The sequence below is a fragment of the Poecilia mexicana genome, unplaced genomic scaffold (genome assembly GCF_051168715.1).
Source record: "Poecilia mexicana isolate PSO_F unplaced genomic scaffold, ASM5116871v1 scaffold_14, whole genome shotgun sequence".
In the NCBI taxonomy this organism is placed as follows: domain Eukaryota; kingdom Metazoa; phylum Chordata; class Actinopteri; order Cyprinodontiformes; family Poeciliidae; genus Poecilia; species Poecilia mexicana.
In genome coordinates, this window is record NW_028263383.1 from 20,978,335 (window position 1) to 20,999,919 (window position 21,585).

General features: G+C 37.6%; 1 protein-coding gene across 1 annotated transcript in view; it reads right to left on the minus strand.

The window, feature by feature from the left end:
- LOC106916508 (polypeptide N-acetylgalactosaminyltransferase 10-like) overlaps window positions 1-9,903 on the minus strand; it is a 53,378-nt gene extending 43,475 nt beyond the window's left edge. The window contains exon 1 of the mRNA XM_088012335.1: window positions 9,540-9,903. Within this exon, the coding sequence (XP_087868461.1) occupies window positions 9,540-9,704 (165 nt within the window). The 5' untranslated portion in view covers window positions 9,705-9,903. The remainder of the gene's footprint in view (window positions 1-9,539) is intronic.
- Between the last annotated feature and the right edge of the window lie 11,682 nt (window positions 9,904-21,585).

The window sequence follows — 21,585 nt, forward strand, 5'->3', positions numbered from 1 at the left end:
AAATGCAAACAAAAATACATGAGATTTTAATGGTTGTACGTTTTCTCTTTTGTCTTTGGCAAAAGTCATTCCTCCAACTACCACTAGTCTTGCACATTTGTTTTGGTGGTATTAACCAATGTTGCCTTTTCTTGCCTTTTCTTGCTTCTGGAGGGGTTTCTGATCTGCCTGTCATTCAAATTGCAGCAGAGATGACTTTGACCGAACCATGACCTGGGTTTTTAGGCAGACCAGAATTCGACACCAATTGAAGCAAACCGTACTGTCAAGAAAATGAACTGCAGTAAGATCAAAGTGGACTTAGTAAGGCTAGGGTGAATGCACCTTAAAGCACATCATCTTACAGAGAGAGAGATTATATACAAGTGGAAAACATGAAGGACAGTGAAAAATCTTCCAGTGGACATCCCGGTAGATTAATCTTTAGTGCAGTGTTTAGAAAACAAGCAAACAAAAACAAAACACAATGAATCCAACAATGAATCCAGATCGACGTTAACATGGTAAATGTTACCGTTCAGGACAAAGGATGGGACAACTGAAAGAGACAAACAATTATATTAAAAACACCTCTCTGGGAATTCTTATCTGTATAACTTACAGCTTTTCACCTTTTAGAGCAGATTCATCACTTCAAATGCAAGTGATGAAGTCGATCAATCTCCCAAATATATCACCAGTAGATCACTAAAAACCCAAAACTGAAAACTCGCTTTCTGCAAGAGAGACGACGACGACCTCAGACGTGTTGATCTAATCCTCATCCAGGAAACAAAGCAAACGTACTTACTTAAACTTTTTATTGTTCCACTGCCAGAACACAAAGACAGTTAGGAATTTATTTTAGATAAACTTTTTTTTGCTGCTTTCGGTGGGTCAAGTAGAGTGTGAGTCCATCTGTGTATTTTCCAAATGAATGGAAGTGATGCTACGCCAACACATTTGCTTCTAATTAAAATTTCAGCCACTGTGGATGTTTTATTCCACTGAGGCTTTCCGCTCCAACGAGACCTTGAGCAACAGAACACAGAGAATAAAAGACTATAGCTGATTCTGAAAGCTTCAGAGTAACTCTTATTTTTATACTGTTTTTTGCACAAGTCTCTATACTTTGCGCGAGTGGGCCGAGGCTGTGAAAAACAGCATGAGAGAAAAGATGCTGGTGATTAAAACAGAGAGTCTTTTTTTCCCCGTCTGGCCCAACGTACCCCCTCCACAGCCCCACCCGCCTCTCTCACACATACAGTCACACAAGTGAGTAGCCAGCAGTTGTAGAGGACCTTGCAGAGAACAAACAGCCAAGGGAATATAACTCCCAGAAAAGCTGTCTTAATAACTCAACACTAATATGCAAGAAATGAAGCCGGACACCGCATTAACCCAGCTTTCTGCTGGAACATCCATTTCTTTCCTACCACATAGACCCGTGTATTCACTTTATTTTACTTTTTTTCCAGTTCCACTGAATTCTGCTCTGTTCAGTTTAGATTTAAGATGAAGCTTAAAGCTGAAAGTTTTAAGGGTTATTAAATCATGGACACATATATTGCCAAGTTTTTTCAATGCCAGCATAAAAACACCAATTTAATGGAGCACACCTCTGCAGTACGGTGAGAACAATAAATACTGTGCGCAAAGAGCTGGAACTTACACTTTTTAATATTTCCATAATACATTGAAAAATGTCATTTTTGGACTTGTTTAGCTCCTTTCCTCTCTTTACGGCTTCATAAATTAATTATAAACTCGTCTTTGTTTAAACCTTTGTTTTCTGAAATCAGTCTCAGTATGTAAAATTATGGAAGGAAAAATTGAATATTTTGTGTTTTAAAATGTATTTTCCACCTCAATCAGTGGATTTAGTCAAAAATATACGATTTTATATGGAATAAATTTTCCTGCCAACATAAAGTTGTTTTTCTTAATATACAATAAAGCTGCAGAACTGCTGCATTCACAAGTTTTTCCTAAGAAAAACTCATTTATGTTAATTAATGTTTTTGAAACTGCAAGATAGAAAAATATCACATTTAAAGCTCTAGTTAAAAGTACATTTTGAATATGTATTTACCCATAACGATTATCCACCAGTAACTTAAAAGGTCAAAATTTTCACTTTATTGGTTGTTGGAAGAGGAACCATCCAAATGTCAACTTCACAGCAACAGCACTCTGATGGGAGAAAATGAGAAACAAATTAAGCTCTATTATGAGAAGTTACATTTAAAAGCAAATAACATGTAGAAATATTTATCAACTTTTAACTTTAGAAAAGATTCTGACTCAATAACCTTATAAATATAAATAAAAAACTCTTCTTTGTCACTTTTAATATTAATGTCAAATAACTATAATACGTGAGGCTTCCCAAAAGGAGAAAGAAAACATGTTCCCTGAGCCAGCCCTACCTGTCGCACAGGAACAGATTTGAAAAGGTCTTCAGTGCCCAGAAATAAAAAGAACTCCCTGTACAATGAGTGGAAATGCCACGTTAACATCTACGATGGCACCTTTTCAGCAGAGACTTGCCACATTTTGCTTTGAGACCTTAACTTTGTTTCCCTTCCTTCTTTTGACGTGTTCCAGCTTAAAAGAGACATCTTTCTCCAGGGAAATACAAGAAGACGATGTGATCAGTGACAAATGGCAGCAACCCTCACAGGTCAAATTTGTCCTTTTTAAACTTTTTGCTGCACCACCTGACCAACTTTAACAAAGGAGGTTAAAATATTGAAAACTGTCCTTTTTATATCTTTTGCTATGGTTAAATGAAATAATTTATGTAAATGCTATCACTTTTCTGCCTGCCTTTATATCTGTCTTGTCCTCGTTGTGATATAGTACATTGTTATAGTACATTGTGAGCAAAACATTATACAGGCCATACTTCTCAATAACTGATAGATTACTTATGAACTGACATGTATTGTTTCATTTATAAGTGTACAAATGAAATTATATAAGGTCCAGAAAGTAACCTGCAAGCTTCATGAAAAAAATAAAAATAAAAAACATAAGTTGCAAAATGTAGCAAGTTGGTTCTATGAAATAGGTCTTGGAAAATAACCTCCAACTTTTGAAAAAGATGTAGACTCTGCTAAGTCATGTAAATCTTCTCACAAGCTCCCAGGAAGTAATCATTTAGCTCCAGAAAGTTCTGTACTGTAATGTATATTTTCTGGAATGAACCCTGTAGGTTCTTGAAGGAAATCTGAAAGTTCTGTAATAAAACTGAGTTTTGAAAAGTTCTAAAAAGCAACTTGCAAATTAAATGCAAGATCTATTGCTATCCACATGTATTTTATCATTTGTGACTTGTTTTTTTTATTGTGACCATTGATAAATTTGATCAAATTGAATGTTTTGTTGTTGCAAACCTCAACCAAAGCAACTCTAACATCACGGTTCTACCATGGAAAGAGGTGGAATGTTTCCTCTGAGATTCTCCTCCTGAAGTACGGTATCATTCATATAGCAGTAACGATTAGATAAATCACAGGTTCAACTGCAAAAATGAGAGCTTCACTCCAGTGTGTGGTGAAGATGGCCTAAAATCAAGCTCTTCTATAACTATTTACTTTCCAACCTTCATATTTGGTCAAGAATCATGGATCACGACAAACAGAACCAGAATTGAGCTCTGCCTTAGAGTTGAAATGCTCCATCATCAGTAGCTTGGAGTACAAGTTCTGCTTCTCCACATCTACAGGAATCAGCTGTGGTGGTTTGGGCATCTGACCAGGATCTCACTGGGAGGACAGCCCGGGGCAGACCCAGGTCTCATCAATGACAAGGTATCTACTTTAGCCTCTGAACACCTTAGATGGGTGCTTCACAGCCCCGGTCCTCTTCCATCTCTTACATGTTTTACATGTTTCCTTTCTGCCTGAGATACTTCTGCCTTTTGCAGCACTTGGTTTCAAGCTGGAGGTAGAGCAATCATTTGAATCAGGTGTGCTGGAGAAGAATCCATCTCAAACATGAAGGACTGTGGGCACCAAGGTCCAGGAGTGAGAAACATTGCCTTAGGTGTTAGAGCAGGAGAAGGATATGATGCCTGGCTGGATGGATGGATGTAAAATAAGAAAACGACACAAGCTAAAGAAAGAAAGAGAGATGTCTACATTTTACCCTGCTTTGCTTGGCAGGGGGAGAAGAGCAAAGCCGTGCATTTGATAAAAAACAGATCTGAGCATTTGTTCTCTGCGGACCAACGAGTTCGACCACCTTGGGTCAACACCACCTGTCTGTTTTCTTTTTTCCATGCTAAAAGTGAAAGCCTTCAGAAGGTTGGACTCAAGAGGAGATTTTTTTCCCCTCCATCTTCTTCTTCTTCTTTTCTGTTTTTCGTTATATCACAGAACCCCAGGGAGACAATTACCTGCTTTTCCTGTTTTTATCTCACCTTCTGCTCCCCGCCTTCCTCCACTTTCCGATACTTCACAGACAAGTCAATTTGTGCTGGGAGCTGAGAGCATCCTTTTGCTTTGTCCAGGAATGCAAAAACTTGTGTGCACAAAAATACCCATTTCTACCTCAGTCCAGGGAATGAATCCACATTCTATCTGAATGAGAGCAGCAGCTGCGACTCCAACATTAAATTTAGTCCTTATTTTTAGTTGAGGACTAAGAATGATGTTCATAAATTATAAATATCATAGTTTATATGACATTTACTCCAAATGATTTAGTATTTATTTCAAACTTATTTAGCACAAAATCTGCAGAAACTATATTAGACGTAAATTATAAATTGCTGAAAAAATTTTAAAATATAAAGAGTGCCAAAGAAATAGTCGCTTAGTTCAACCATTGGTACTGAATGTTCTAGAATATTTTTTACTTGCCAACACCACTGGCAATAACGTTCTAGTCAGTTTTCATGATTCACTGCAACTGGGGTCTAAAACTTGGTTATTCATAAGACTTTTACTAAACTCTGTTTGACCACAATGACAAAAAATCAGCATGGATGACTTGAGATGAGACTGTCAAAGATGGTGGTGGCAGCATCAGGTAAAGGTAATTCTTTCTTATCAGTGTCACTTGCACCCTGCATGAAATGGATTTAATATTGAAGAAGGGGACTGATGGAAGTTGGACTTGGTTTTATCATTTAAAAGTAGGAACCAATTCAATTCTCCCAAGGAGAAAGGCCAAATATCCAGTCACATTTACCCCAGAATGCTGTTGATAGCTTCAAATAGCATAAATATGGAATGCAACTTCCCAAGGGACATTTGAAAACACAAATTCTAAAGTTGGAACACCATTTGCAAGCTTATAAAACACCACAATCAGTAACATTTGGCTACTTTTTCTTTCCCTGTGATTTATGAACAGCAGGGAAGATCCTTTAAAAATTATGATCATAAGTTAAGTCATCCAGCTTGTTTTATCTAAACACATACATCAAAGCTAAATACAAATTCTGAAAGATGATATATGATGTTTTTAAATCTTTTGCTTCGAGGCCAAGCACAGCCTAACATTTCTGTGGGTTGTTTTCACAAGTTCTCAACCCTGAATATGCAGACCGAGTCACTTCAAGTTGACAAAACAGCTAACAAGTTCGAAACACGTCCCATCTCTACAAGAATCGGAGCAACAGTCTGGCTGGCTGCGGAGCAAAACCTCTAAACCCAGCTCACAGCTGCACAAACCCGTCACAATGTGTGTAAACCCCACAAAGATTTCCATTTTCTTCCTAACTCCAGGCTGCAAAAGACCCTGCAGAGAAAAACAGTGCAGTAACTCCACTGTAAGGCCCATTATTTCCAAAAAGGAGCCATTATGCAGAATCCTGCTGAGCTGCAGAGTGGACAGAGGACCCGACACAGACTGCAACTTGTGAAAACTGAAACCTCTCTCCCAGAAAGTGATGGATTAAAACCTAACCTATCAGTTTCAGAAAACATGCAAAAACACAAAGCAAGTGGGAGGTTTTGATGCCTCTTATATGAAATAAGCAAGCTCAGATTGGGAGAAACTTTCACAGAAAAATTCTCTTTACCATCATCAGAGGGAACACCGCAAAGTTACAACCTGTTACTAAATCCATTAGACAGCTTAAAATAATTGTATTGTGTTACATTTTTTGTTATTTAGATTATCTTCTCTGACAGCCACATGTACAGTAAACAAGTATCCACTGAGATGACTTGACTGAAAGTCTGCGCAAACAAATGCAACAAACACGCCGCTGGCTAAAACAAGCAGGATCTCTTCTGGTACTGGAGAGTATCAACACTGAATGATATCAAGGTTTACTGCTTATAAAAGATGGTTAGAGAGATGTAATAATCTAGAGCAGCGCCGCAGCCAATAAAAACACAAATAAAATGCACAAATGCCCTACAATTTTCATTTAGGAAATATTTATTATTAAATCCCACTGCTAAGCAGTTTTCATGTGCAGAAATGTGAAATATTACCTGAAACCTTGTGTGAAATAAGAGATGGTATGCAAGAAAACTGTCACATTTAATATGTTTAAAGTAAGAGATTCCTGTCAGAAGTTTCCTTTGACTCATCATGGGCATCATGTCGTATTTGTTTTGGATTTTTGTTCTTTTTTTTTTTTTTAAACCATTACTTTTCCAGGCTGAAATGACACAAAATACAAACATTTTAATTTAGAGTGAATTTTTATAATTGCATAATTAGGCTAAAATATTCACATATCATGAATTTTATTGCTTGTTAGCACAAATTCTACATCTAATCAATCACATGACAGCAACTGAGTACATTCAGGCATCTAGAGGTTGTCACCTGCTGAGCCTCAGAATGGGGAGGAAAAAGAGGATATAAGTGACTTTGAACATGACAGGGTTGTTAGTGCCAGAAGAACCAACAGACCAACAGTGTTTCAAACACTGTTGGTCTGTTGGGATTTTCAAACACAACCATCCCTCACCAGTCTCCAGAGACAAAGAAAGCCAAGTGAGTAGCAGGTGTGTTGCCTGAAATGCCTTGTTGGTGTCAAAGGTCAGAGAAAAAAGGGAGTCTGGTTACAGATGACAGAAAGGCCACAACAGCTTTTTAAACCAGTTTATGCAGAATATCTGCTGTTTTCAACGTATGTTTTGAATTTATGCCATAAGCAATGAAAGTGGTTCTGAGGGCAAAACGAGAGTCCAACATAACAATGTGTACCTAATAAAGTGCCCAGTACATTCATCCTTAAAAGTTCTAATTAAAGTTCATTTGATTTGGGTGGTTACCTGTACATAGAGCCATGCTGCACATCTAATTATCCATTTCCCTTATGATTAATTAAAGAACTGAATTGATATTAAAATGTAATTGATTGCACCCTGCCTCTCGTCAGGAACGTTAGCTGGAGATAGGCACCAGCAACCCTCCCAACCCCACTAAGGGACAAGGGTGTTAGAAAGTGGATGGATGTAATTGATTGCAAAATGTGTCAGAATGTTGCTTTGGACCGTTTTCTGTGTCCAAAGCTGTTGATTTGAGGTGAAATTCAAGAGTTTAAAATGTATCTCACCCCTTCATCGTTCCCCTCACTTTGTGCATATACAACAGCACCTCAGCACTATGCTGCCACCACCATGCTTGACAGAATGCCGAGATTGGGCCCTCCAAACATAGCTATAAGCATGGCAAATTTACATCAAGCTTAAAGGTGCCAATAAAATACTTTCTACGTTAAAGATTTAGTAAGTATATAATCGATTAGATAACATCAAGATTCAATTCAAACTTCTGCCTCTAACTTGATTATTAGATTCTAAAATCCACAGGATGCCCAATGATGACTGGATGTTTATGATTGTGTTCTTTGTAGTAGAGATGTGAATGGAGAAAATTGTTTATTCACCGTTAGTCAAAGCTGAAAAGATCCATTCTTCTCGCTAATTCAAACTACTGCAATCTATATTCTGCAACAATTAGAACAAACCAGATTAAAAGTCCCATTTTAAGCAATTTTCTTTGTGAAAATAAATCTGAATCTTTTTTAATTCTGCTTTATCTAACACATCAGTGAGTGTGTAAGTGAGCTCAGCAGTTTCAGCAGCAGCTGCAGAGAAAACCAGCTACAAATGTCTCTAACTAGACTGTATGTGGGAAAACCAGAATGGGATTACGGTACTGACTTTTATGTGCTTCAGTGAAGCAACAGGAGGCAGAGAAGCAGCTCCGATGGAAGGCAAGTCTTCCCAACATCATCCAAGCAGCCTGTCACTGACTTTTGTCCCACAATCAAAAACCTCCTCCATTAGTCTGATAAAACATTTCCCTCTTTGTCCTTTTCTCATCTTAAGCAAACAAAGCACAAATGAAATGAAGACTTGACATAATTTTATGGTTTATCGTAACAAAGAAGAAGCTGAGCTCTAAACAGACGTAGTCAAGTTTTATTTTTACTTACGCAAAACAAAGATTGAAATCATGAAAACTGTTGGTTTGTTTTGCTCTGTTTAGACTTTTTCTAACAGTATGTCTGGTTTGTTTTTACAGAGCATGTCTGATATTACATGCTGACAGTCAGTTTTGCAAAAGAAGATGCTGCAGATGGCATTTGACTGCAATAGTTAATGTATTTTTCATACTCTATGATCTGCTGAACTGGTTATAATTAATAGCACATCTCTACCTGGATGTTTTAGAACTGATTTATGATGCATTTATTAAATATTGACATATTAATAGTTTTAGTTGAACCTCTTTTTAAGATCTGCTTTCAGGCTACAGACTTCAGTCGAGAAAGAAAGGAGGTATTATTGATTAGAACAAGTTTTTTTGAAGACAGCTGAGAGTGCTGACAATTTTAAAAGCATAAACATCTTTCTACTCCGGTTTCAAAAAACATTTGTCCGATTTTAAGTAAGTTTGCCTTCGTCTGGTTGTATTTCATTCCTATGGTGAAAGTTTATTTTTACAGAGAATTCTAGCATCCAAATGGTTCTTATCTTTCTGTATGATGTATGACATTTTATTATATTTATCTACTAAAATTGTTGTGTATCAAGTTCAGTTTTTTATTTGTTCTTTTTTTTTTATTTTTTTTTTTTATTTATTTTTTGCTGATTCCTCATTGTTAATGTGCTTGTTCCTTTGCTTTAACTTCTATAAAAGTGATTTGTGTTACATATAAATATATGCGAAATGGTAAACAGATCTGACTGATTGACATTATTATAGTTAGAAATGTTCAAGCTCGAACCCTGGGGGAAACCGGATCTAATCCCCTGTCTGGGTCTGAGAATCGTGCTTAAAATGAATGATGAGTGAAGTTGTGCTTTTATCATTTCTCAGTATACAGAAGCAAATCCTGCTGAATATTCGTGTCTGGACATGCTGGTTCTTCTATGAAACTCATTGCGCTCTCCAACGTGCTGAAACTGTACCGACAACTTTCCAAAGTCCCAATTCTGCATTTCTTAGCTCTAGTCTTTCAGGTGCTCGGTTAAAAAAATTCAGCTGTGGTTTCTATTTGCTTTCAGTCGCAGATGTGTGGATTTTCTCAGCCAGTTTGTTATTATGGTTATTTTAACAGAAAACCGCCGCCTTACCTGAAGCAGCGCTGAGATTCGGCTCGGTCCGTCCGCTGAGCCCGCTGAGCCGCTGTCCAGCACGCGGTCCCGGTACAAAGACCATAGGCCGACGTTCGGGAAGAAAAGAGCCGCGGCGAGCAGCAGCCCGGTGACCTGCAGCAGCCTCTTCTCCTTCCGCCGCATGTCGCTCTCTCTGTCCGGGGAGGAAGAACTAAACAAGCTGCCGGGATCCTGACGGACCTCCGCTCCAGCCGGAGACAACTTTCACTCCGACTGACGCAGGAGCCGCTGCTCTAAAAGCTCCGTTAATATTATGAATGACGTCAGACCCGGATCAGACTTTCAAAGTAAAACACTGAAAGTGCTCATGACTTAAGTCAAAAACTTTATGTTTCGGCAATAACAAACAAATCATTGAATGACTGGGTAAGTTTTAAAATTGTTATTATTATTAATATGTGATTAAGTTTATAATTATTAAGTCGGCACGTGGCGCAGTCCGTAGCACTGTTGCCTTGCAGCAAGAACTGCCCTGGGCTCAAATCTCAGCGTAGAGACTTCCTCCCACAGTCCAAAAACATGATTATTAGGTTGTTGGTCTCTGCAAATTGTGACCCTCCAAAGGTCACATTACTTTCATATTATGGAAGTAAAACAGTTTAAAGGGGCAATGATGTGCTTACCAGGCACATAGTGCCATTTCATAGCACAATCAAGTGTTACCTTTAGTCAGGGGCGCCGTTAAGGGGGGGTGGACGTTAGGACAATTCCAAGGCCCTCTGACCGACAGGGGGCCCTCCACAAAATAGTCTTGTTTTTGTTTTCTTCATGGAAATAGAAAAAAAAATTGGGGCCTTACAAAATTAATAACATCGTGCTTTTTAAATTATTTTTATCAGTAAAAAATAAATGTTACCACTCCCAGTCCAAAATGCACACATTCAAATTTACATTGAAGCCCCCCCTTGAATCTGCATGAAATGGTTCCTTCATGCTTAGGTGACGGTGTTCAGACGGTGTGCAAGAACAACTGTTAGTTACTATGCTGCCAAGAAAAATAATAAAGTTATATTTTTAGAAGGAGAGAGAGAAAAAGACAAGACTGTCAATTTGTTCCCCAGTTTTTCTCCAAGAGAGGGGGGTTACTGTGTGAGATTATCAACCATTTAGGAAAGTTGGCTCTACAGACTTTGTCTCCATTTCACAAGCATTTAAAGAAAGAAGGGGAAAAAATCTACCAACATATTCATATATTTAAGTACAAAAAGTACATATTTGTTAAGACTGTCAATATGTTGAGAGATTATTTGACAATAATTTCATTCCTCTGCTTTCTCCCAGTGCTCTCTAGAAACAACCAATCAGAGGTATGAGGTGAGTTTTAGCGCTGTCAATCACAATCTTTTGCCGTCAGTCAGGGTCAGGGAGGAGGTAGAGGAGATTCATCTTTTCACAGATTATCTGTCTCATAACAAACTGTCATGACAAGAAAGCAAGGCAGCTACATGCCTGTAAAAGTGTGCCGCTTTTTATGGGTCAAATAGACTCAAGAAATTGTAACAGCAGGGGGGCCCGATTAAATTTTTTGTCATGGGGCCCAAGTTTCCTGGCGCCGCCCCTGGCTGTGGAATGCAGTGCTCTTTGTTTCAGTTGCAATATAAAGGTGACCCACAGACATGTGCATCCATCTTGGTTTGTGCTGAAACAGATTGGCGATGGACTGTTTTTAACTTTGAGGTCTCTGGTAAATCTGTCTGTGTTTGAACAGAGACCATTTTCTTCTTCTTGTCTTCTTGTTGTGAGATTTTCTTCAGCATGTTTTCTTGGTGTTTCAATTTAGCATTTAGCTGAAGATTGGTTTTGTGTATCTCATTTTGAAGTTTCATCAGATATTCCTGTACTGCATTATGTCCCAATTTAGACTCTTCAGATCTGGTTTCACACTTTGCTTTATTTGTTTGCCATTCTGAGGACTTGGGCAAATTTGCAATTTCTTCCAAGTCTTTAAACAATCATATCTTTTCATAGAGGTGGAGCTGTGTCAAGCAGCACTCATAATTTTCCTCCAAGAAAGTTTTCTTTTCAATTCCCTCAGGTAGACATGCTGTGGTTTTCCACAGTTCTTCAAAAAGAAAGTGTAAATGCTGTTGAAGGTGGACAATCAGTCTAAGTAAAGTTTGTGGTTCTGTCGGACGAGGGTAAAGCAAAGGGATGGGAATTTGAGCGTTATGACTTTGATTTTTGCAGCCTGCAGCTTCGGAGGTTTGATTGTCAGGGACCTCAGGGACATTCTGTACCTGGACATTTTCTTGGGTTTGTTCATCATAGACATTGTGCACTTGAACATTCTCTGGGTTTGTTCGTCAGGGACATTTTATACTTGAACATTTATTTGGGTTTGTTCATCAGACCACTCTGGGACATTTTCCACCTGAATGTGTACTGGTTCAGAGAAAGTTAGACACTGGATTGTTTTGTTCATGTCCTTACATGTCAATGGCTCTTTCTCCCTCTTCGAGAAGATAGTTTCCTTGCTACAAGCCTCCTTTTCTAAGGAGTCTGCCAGATCACATTGTTTTTCCAGAAGAGAGCTATCACGTTTTTCATCCACATTTCCAGTGGATGATAAAAAATATGTTTCGGTCTTCTTCAAGATTCCATCAAGACATGTTCTTCTGTACTGTGAGAGTCACATTTGTTAGGCTAATCAATTTGTCATTGCAAGCTTTGGGGAAAAAAATCAAACCTTCCATTATTTCCTGGATTCATTGTATAAATTTGCTTTGTGTGGCACTGCTTTTATTTTGAAAAGATACCGGAGCCATTTTCCAGTAAGATGTGATTCTCTCAAACTTGAGGCAGTTTTAAAGAGACTTGCAGGATAAATTTGAGGATCACATGAGAAGCTGTGTTCTCAGTCTATACATGTGTTTTCTGACGAAACAATTGAAGAATAAATTAAATATTCAAACAGAGAAGCTGTCTGCTTCACATGGCTGATGTGACAACAATCAATAAAAGGAACAAATTGTCAGTAAAATGCACAATCACACCCTGGAGTGACACATTAATGCATTCAGACACACAGAGATTCAGGCTTTAATGGATCAAACCAACTTATTTCTCACGTATCATGGTGTTTACACATTTCAATATTCCCTACAGGATCAAAATCACTAGTATGCCATTGACCTTCTTACTCTGAACACAAAGAAATTATTTTCTGCCTCTTGCTAGGGTTTCTTCTGACAAGGGTCAGTGCACAGTTTAGATAAGGTTAAATTATCTAAAGATTATCTAAAGATAACTTAACCTTTGTTAACAGGCCTGAAAGTCAGGGGAACCATGATCCAACACCTGAATCAAAGTAATTGGTCAATAGCATCCTGCTATGGATGGTTGGATGGATGGATGGATTAATGCCTCTAAAACATACATTGTGATTTGTGGTTCTAGAGTGAGCAATAGTGATAATACTTAAGGTGTATGAACATACTTAAAAGACATTGTATTTGTATCTTTTGGAATTAGAAAGCAGGGCTACATTTAAAAATTAGTCCAGCTGGACCAAAAAACTGAATATAGCACAAACATTTCCTGCTACACTCCGGTTTCCAAGCATCTTGCTGTATTTTTGTTGCTCTTCCTTGGTGAGCGTTGATTAAAACTTTCTGTTTATGTGACCTGGAGGAGCAGATTTCACGGCTCACTTCGTCGGGACAGAATGACACCTCGGTAATTGCTTATCAGTAAAGTCATGGCCCAGTCCTCTCTGAATCAGCTCTGCTAATGGCTTTCAGCAAGAAGGAGTCAATCAGCGCTCTGCTATCAGAGGATAATGATACTAGCATTTCCTTGAGCTTTGATGCTCTCTAAATTACCTTGCTGATTTTTTTCCCTACCCCCGCAAGTGTTTTGCAGATTGACGCTTTGACATAAGAGGAAGATTTTGAAGCCTCAGTCCCTGAAACACACTATTCCACAATTCACACAGAAACAGACTTCGTAAGCTTGGCCTCCTATGAACAGAGAGAATGAGAGAGGAATGGGATGTTCTTTTGTTGCTACGCAAGATAAAAGAGATAAAGGCTCCAACACACTACATTTTACATGGTCAGAAAATTCCCCTCCCTCCTTCTTTCTGCTTTAATATGCAAGACTACCAGATTCAAGGCTTTAGAGGAGATTAGTGTGATGCTTCACTGGTTCAGAAACGAGGGTTTGTTCATCGTGTGTCAGAGGTTAAAGAGGCCGAATCAGTTGCAACTGAACAATGAAGACACATCAGTCAGTGAAAAGAGAAAAAAAATTACAAACAGGAAATTGAACATATGTCTGCGGAACAGTAAAATGAATGTAAATGAGGGATAGAGAGCATGGATCCGATGGCTGTGAAGTGTTTGATTTGGTGCCTGGAGGGTAACTGCATCAAAGAGCAAACATCAAATATGTGCTTAGTCTTTCTGTAAGTGAACTTGCCAGGAAAGATTCAACCATCTACTGTCTGTTAGCTTGTAATCCGGTTAGCAACGAGCTTGTGGTTTACATTAGCGCTCATTAAATTTTGAGAAATGTTTTTACCATGCTTTGGTTTTTACCGACTTTATTAGAATCTTTTGTTTATTTCACAGATAAATCATGAAACTGAAGATGAATTTAGTAAAGCACAAGGGGAAAAAAGAAAGCAATTCTGAACACTGAAAACTACTGTTAATAAGGCAAGAGGAACAAAGGGAACCTCATAAACAAAGGGAGCTGAACTATGACACAAAATGAATCGTTAACCAGAGGACAAAGGCAGATCCAAGAGAAAGAAATCCAAACAGTAATGGGAACTGAAGTTGTGCATGTAGATGTTTTAAATACAGGTTCAAAAGTGTTATACAGTAAGTAAATTCAATAAAAAAACAGCTGTTGCACTGAAAACAGAAAACAAATTAATTAATCTGCTACAAGACAAAAATTAAGTTTGTCCAAGTAAACACATTGTATTTATCAAGTTGTCATGTTAGTTAAACAAAAGTAAATAAATTAAATTTAAAAAACATAATTCAATTGCATGTAACAAATCAACAATTTATTTTAAATTGGAGCTAAATTCTTTTTTTCAGTGTGAGTGTGACATTATACATAGACCTAGTACTGAATGGGGTTTTTGACATTCTTTCTGTTCAGTAAGTTCAGTGCAGTTGGTTTATCAGAGCTAAACATGGTGCTCAAAACATTTACATTTTTTGTTAATCATTATGAGCCTTCATTTGGAAGAAATATGTGTCCCTTTCATTCTGCTTAATGTGTTTTCAGGTAGCTACTTGAGCCATGAGCTCTATAAATGTGAAAGAACAAGCCTTAAATTACTATTCTTTGCTGTTGGTAGACTGATAGTAAGAACACCCATGTCAAAATAATGTGTTAATCACAATTATTTCCAATAAAAACTGCACTGATGAAACACCCTTGCTGTGTTTGTTTTCCTTCGTTTGCCGTTAAAGAGGCTGGAGGAAGTCTCCACACACAGTTTATGTGTGAAAGTGCCCTTTCTTAATGCCATGAAAGGTCAAGAAGTGGTAATTCACCAGAGAAATTACCGCAGCACATTGCAAGACTGAGAAGAATAATATAAGGCATGACTGGGACCCGGGGTAGAGCGATGGAACGGAGGCAGAATTGTTTTATGGTTCCACTTTACTGTTCTCATAAGATGCTTCCCATATAAATGCTCTGCTTTTCTGGCTATGTCTGTACAGCACAGCAATCAATCATGAGGGCTAAACTCAGGAGAGTTCAATAGGTGAAATTCATCTAACAAAGGAAGAAATAAAACCTTCCACATGCTTTAAACATATTGGGAAGTGTTAAGTACAGCACTGTGCAAAGATCTTAACCAACTTTAATTTTTCCATATTTTTCTTCCAAGCAGACTGACTTTCTTGTGCGTCTCTTTTCTAGATGTGTTCATGAATAGATTTGTGGGCTTGTTTAAAACAGTATCTGAATATTTTCTTTAAAGGAAACTGAAAACACTTGATAGGGCCTTGGAGATGCTTCATCTTTCAGCTTCAGGTTTTCACCTTAAATCTTTGTCAGGATTCAATTTAGTGGTATCAAAGTAATATAGTCTATTGAACTGTTACCTTTTGTATGTTTCAATGATTAAGCAAATATAAATTAAATTCCTGAAAGTTATTTGAAATGGTGTGGCACAAAACAAAGTATGAGCAACACAAAGAACCAAAATCCTTCAAAATTTCAAGAAGCATATAGTTGATATCAAAATAACAGGGTAAAATAATGAGCCTAATGTTGTTGAACCATAGCATTCATTTAAAATCAAGGTGAAAGCTCAGTTTTTATCGATTTAGCTTTGAATAAGGGGGAAACTTTGAGAAACCTTCAGAAAACCCGAAGCACAATCAGTTGAGACCACTTTAAAAGATTACAGAACAATATGATGGATGAGTCAACGCTCTGTTCACAGCACTTACATAATCCTTATAGAGAAACAAAGTGATTCAAATGATTCAAGCTGTTAGCAGAAAACCGAACAAGAGATACAAAAAGATAGAATTAAATATTGTTGGCAGTATAAAGGATAAATTACTGGAAAACTGGGTGACTTTAAAATAATGTCTTAAAAATTCCTAAGGGAATAGGAAGTATTGCATATGGCAATAATTCACGTCACGACAGTTTGCCCTAAAGCCAATCTCAGTTCAACCAGTCTTATTTTGGGAACATAAAATAAGATATAATAACAATAACATGGTTAGTTTTGAATTTGATAAAAATGTGACATTTTTTTCTCATTAGGTTTGAAATTGTTTTTTTTTAACATCAATTTCCACAAATATCATCGTTCTACAGAAGAAATTGTATCCATCCTCTTTCTATGCATCTTGTGGTTTAGTTTTTTTTTAAAACCTGAGAATGGAAATTACATTTTAATTTCCATATTTCAAAAATTCCATACATTTTTGAAATATGAAAAGTGAAAATCTACAGGAGACATTTGTTAAAAATTAGAAGTTGTATCTGCTATTATTTACTTTGCCTATTTCTCCAGTAATCAAGCTGCCCAGACTGAATGATTCATCCCGTTACTTTCCACCTGCCCCTGTTGCCTTAGTGTTTAAGTTATTTAATTTACTTTTTTTAAACTAAAACTGTTTATTTTCACTTGTCTCCTATTTCCTCTCTGCATTTGGATCCTCCTTTCAACTATTCCACGACAGGACGTTTGTATAACATTTCAAACATGATAAAGCAAATAAAAAAAGAAACTAAATACAGATACCAAAAAAAAAAAAAAAACTATTTAAAAAAAAAAAGATTAAGGAAAGCATGTAAGCATGTTTGAATGTCTTCAGCTTGTGTTTAAATGAGCCAGGACTCTGGAGACGAGTCAAAACAAAAGAAACTCATTTCAGAGTCGAGGTGCAGCAGTCTGAAAAGAATGATCCCCTCGGTCTTTGACTCTTTTTAACAATAGCAATCTAAAACTGCCTTTGACTACATTCTCTTTTGATAAGACAAAATTGGAATGTGTGAAACCGAATTTGAATATGTCTATGATTGGACAGATTTGCTTCTGTTTCTCAACATAAATAGCAGTTGTGTGTTATGTAAAGTACTTCGAGGTCGTATCCAAGGTCATCTCCTCTTCAACATTTACATACTTCCTCTCATTCAGATGCTACGTAACAATAAGACAGAGTTCCACAGTTATGCTGATGATACACAGTTGTACATTAGTCTTTCACCAAGTGATTTCAAACAGGCTCAATTACTTACTGAATGTACTGAACAAAATAATAGTTGGATGTGTCAAAATTTTAGCTAAATAAAGGGGAAAAAGATGAAGTTTTATGTCATGGACCAAAATAGCACAGACTAGAAATCAGTGTCCACCTTCAGTCTGTTGATTTATAAAGCCAGAAATCTTGGGGTGATCATGGATTATGATCGGAATCTTCACAACAGGGTAAAATGTTTCATCAAGACAGCATATGACTGTGTAAAATATTGTCAAAGTTAAGCGATGATGTTCCGACAAGATTCAGAAAAAAACAGTACATGCTTTTGGTTTTAGCAGATTTGATCAGTGTTTTTGAAAGTTGAGGCATGGGAATGTTGGGAACCCATGGACTAAAATTATTGTAACACTGTTTTCACAGGACTATAGAAAATATGTGGACCATTTTAAATTTATATTTTCTTTAGTCCTAGTGGTACCACTAATCTGATATCTTATGTTGTGTTTGTGGCATTAGCCTGCTCTCAGGGCAAACAAGATACATATTTTAATGCGAGCTCAGAGCAGAAAATGAGCGGGTGGATCTGGGTGTGGAAGCCCATTTTTAGAATCATTTTCAGTACCAGCTGTAGTTCAACACCTGAACAGCCTTGGCTAAAAGAAATAAATAAATGAAAATCAAAACACAAACTGTGAGGCTAGAAGACTCTGAAGAGCAGCGTTCCAGCTGAACGTGTTTATGAAATCCATGCCACTCTATTCGATGGTGCCCGTACCGTCCAAAGCCAACATTTTGCTGTTCTGGGAGCGGTCTGAACTGCCAATAGCGGAGCCCACTCCGGATTTCTGTTAAAATAATTATTCGCTGGGAGAATTCCCTCAGACTCGTGGCATTACTGGCAGTGAAAAGAGATTAGGTTGTTATATTCCCCGAGCTGTTTCTGAACCAGTGCCATCTGTTAATGTGTCATCTCTGGTCCCACGGTAATTACATCTCCTACATCACATTAACACTCCTGGTGTTTATTTATTTACCCTGACAGCTTTGGCTGCACGCTTAAAGAAGAAAAAAAATCCCAATCGCTACCTGATGGTCATATGTGGTAATCTCTATTCTTCCCAAGCCGCTTACCTATGAGAGTAAAAAAAAAGCAACTTGTCTAGATACATGTAGCTTGTACCAAGGTCGTTATTTATACTGTTGGCACAATTCCTTATCTTTTTATTTGATCAGTAGACTTCATCTGATTCAGATTCAAGTGTGTTCCACGCCAAATTGTTGACATTGTTTGCTTGATTAATTTTCCTTGCATGTTGAAGTCATAGTCTTCTTCTATATCAGCTGATATATTTTCTTACTGAAGGCCATCCAAAGTCCATGTGTCACCACCTCCATGCTTGAAAATCTGCAACTACAAAATGCTCTAAAAACAACACAAGGATGAAAAAAAATCCACATGAGATCTTAAACCCCTGGCTTTTATTTGCAGGGAGTTTTGTTTCTTCTTTATGTTAATAAATGTTACAATAAAACTGTTTAGGTTTGTGGTGGACAATTACCATAAGTTAACATCTGCTGATCATGCTAACTGAAATGCTTGTGAACTCTCACCAAAAGAACTATTTGGGTTACATGAACAAGGTTGGAAGTTGCTTCTACAGCTGCTTGAGAACCAGACTGTCTCACCCATTTGTTTTGAATTCTTTATCCGTGGTATAAAACTCACGCGTTGTCTCTGCCTGGCAGAGCTTTCCATCCAGAATTGCTTCATGATTGATTGTCCTACGAGCTCTCTGAGTTGTGCATAATTCATAAATAAACTTGACTGAGTTATTTTAACTGAACAGTGCTTGGTAATAATTTTTTCCACAACAGGTTTCATTCAACAAATCTCCTGTTTTAGCCAGGAGGTTCTGCAGGGCAAAAGCCCTCCAAGTCCCAGTCAGGGAAGAGTATTTGGTTATTTTATTTACTTTTAAGCCTATAAATTAATTAGTGTACTTATTGGTTTAGTTTTGCTCCTTATTTATTCCATCTCAGAGAAGACCTGATTATAAACTTGAAGAGCTAGAAATTGATTAGCCCATTTCATCAAAAGGAGCACAAAAACATATGAAAAATGTTTTCATTCTTCACAAAATTGTCCTTCACATATTTATAAGTCTAGTTATTTCATGCTTTGTTGATTAAAATCTTGGCAAATACCATCTACATAGAAAATCCAATTTATTGAGACGATGACAAGAACATGTAAAATGTTTATTAAGTCATTTTTCAGTTCATGTATTTATTCCAGTCACTGGAAGATGAAATAAAAGAGTAAAAAAAAAAAAAAAAAAAAAAAACATATAACAGACTTAAGACACACAAGTTATAGTAAACAAGTGGTTCTTTAACTAGCTTTAAAAACCTTCAGAGAGCCGGCCTAATACCTTGAACGAGATTGTTGTACAAAAGTAGAGAAAAGAAGGAGCTTGTGCACCAGCAGAGTATTTTTTTTATAGCTTTAGGAATCTTTAAAAAAACCAGTGGCCTGAGATTGGAGAGCACAGGGGAGGACATAAAGGTGCAGAAGGTCAGCGATATGAAAGAGCTGAGCCATTTAGAGCTCAGCAACACCTTCAAATCTGCTCTAGCCTGACAAAGAAACCAGAGAAATGTCAGTGCTGAAGGAATGTGCTCATATTTCTCTGTTTGGGTTAGAATGCGGGCTGTACAGTGGCACAGTTGGTAGGACTGTTGCTTTGCAGCAAGAAGGTCTTTTTGCATGTTCTGCGTGGGTTTTCTCCGGGTACTCCGGTTTCCTCCCACAGTCCAAAAACATGACTGTCAGGTTAATTGGCCTCTCCAAATTGCCCCTAGGTGGGAGTGTGTGTGTGTGTGCATGGTTGTGTGTCTCTGTGTTGCCCTGCGACAGACTGGCGACCTGTCCAGGGTGACCCCGCCTCTCACCCGGAACGTCAGCTGGAGATGGACACCAGCAACCCTCCTGACCCCACTAAGGGACAAGGGTGTAAAGAAAATGGATGGATGGGTTAGAATGCGACCAGATGCAGTTTCTATCAACTGCAGACTTATAAAACCTGTTTTCAACCCAGAGAGTAGAACATTGTAGAACAATCAATGAGAACCTCCTGTCTAATCTTATGTTCCTAAGATGATAAGAAAAATGGTGTGTGTTGCTGCTGATGTAAGCAGCAACACACACAAAGTTATTTACTTTTTCCCTGTAATTTATGACACAGTTGGAAATTTTTTAAGTGCTTTGGGGAAAATATTAATATTTCTGAGGTCTAGTGACCAGTAACTCCGTCTTCTAAACATTAAGAAGCAGGAACTTATAGAATAACCAGCCCCAAATTGCATAAAAAATGATTAACTAGCCAATAAAACAGAATATGATTCTTTATCTTTCTCTTATATGTTAATCCAGAATGAAATCTCTGAGATCTTTTATTCAATTGTTTTTTGTGACCAAGAGGTTGCATCTTTTCAACAATGCAACAAACAGAGAACAATGCAGATAAAAGTAAATACGCGTTCACTCAGATTTAAACTAAAAAAAACACATTGGATAAGAGCATCAATGCAACTTTCAAGCTGTATCTAAAACCAGTTTTATCTGGAGAACTATTACCTCTAAAAGGTTCTGAACCTTTTAGTTTCATGTAAATTAGTTCATTCTTCCTTATTTGACAGAATAATCTAATCCAGCATGTTTTTTTTTCTCTGCAGTTCTGTTCCTCACTGCTGTTTTGCTCTAAATGCTAATTCACTTTCCACCAACCCTTTCCAATTTTCCGACTTATAAACATGCTGTATTTTCATTCCCACCACTCTAATACTTTGATCTTTCTCTGTTTGTGGATTTTTATTTCTCTGCCTGTGTTTGTCCATCTCCGTCTTCGCAGTTTGTCTCTTTCCGATGCCTCATCATCCCCTCTCAGCGCCGACGATCACACCCAGCGAGCCGGACGTGTTTGTCTGTATTTTGTTGCACTCTAAACATCCTCACAAAACCCTCCGTCTCTCTGCTATATAAACAAAGCACAGCCATCCACTTTTCCACCCATTTCCTAATTTATCATCTCCCCTCTGCTGCCGTAATACTTTCATCAGCCTCTAAATAAACAGTGCAGCCTTAATGAGTTTGGCAGATGGTGCTGCCTATTTATCTGCTTGAGAGCTGTGCATTTACCTGCGATTGAAAGATGAAGGCATTTTCAAACGGTTTACATTTAGATGACCTCCAACGGCCAAAAGGTGACACAGCTAAAATGCTCATTAATATTCTTATCTTGCCTTTGACA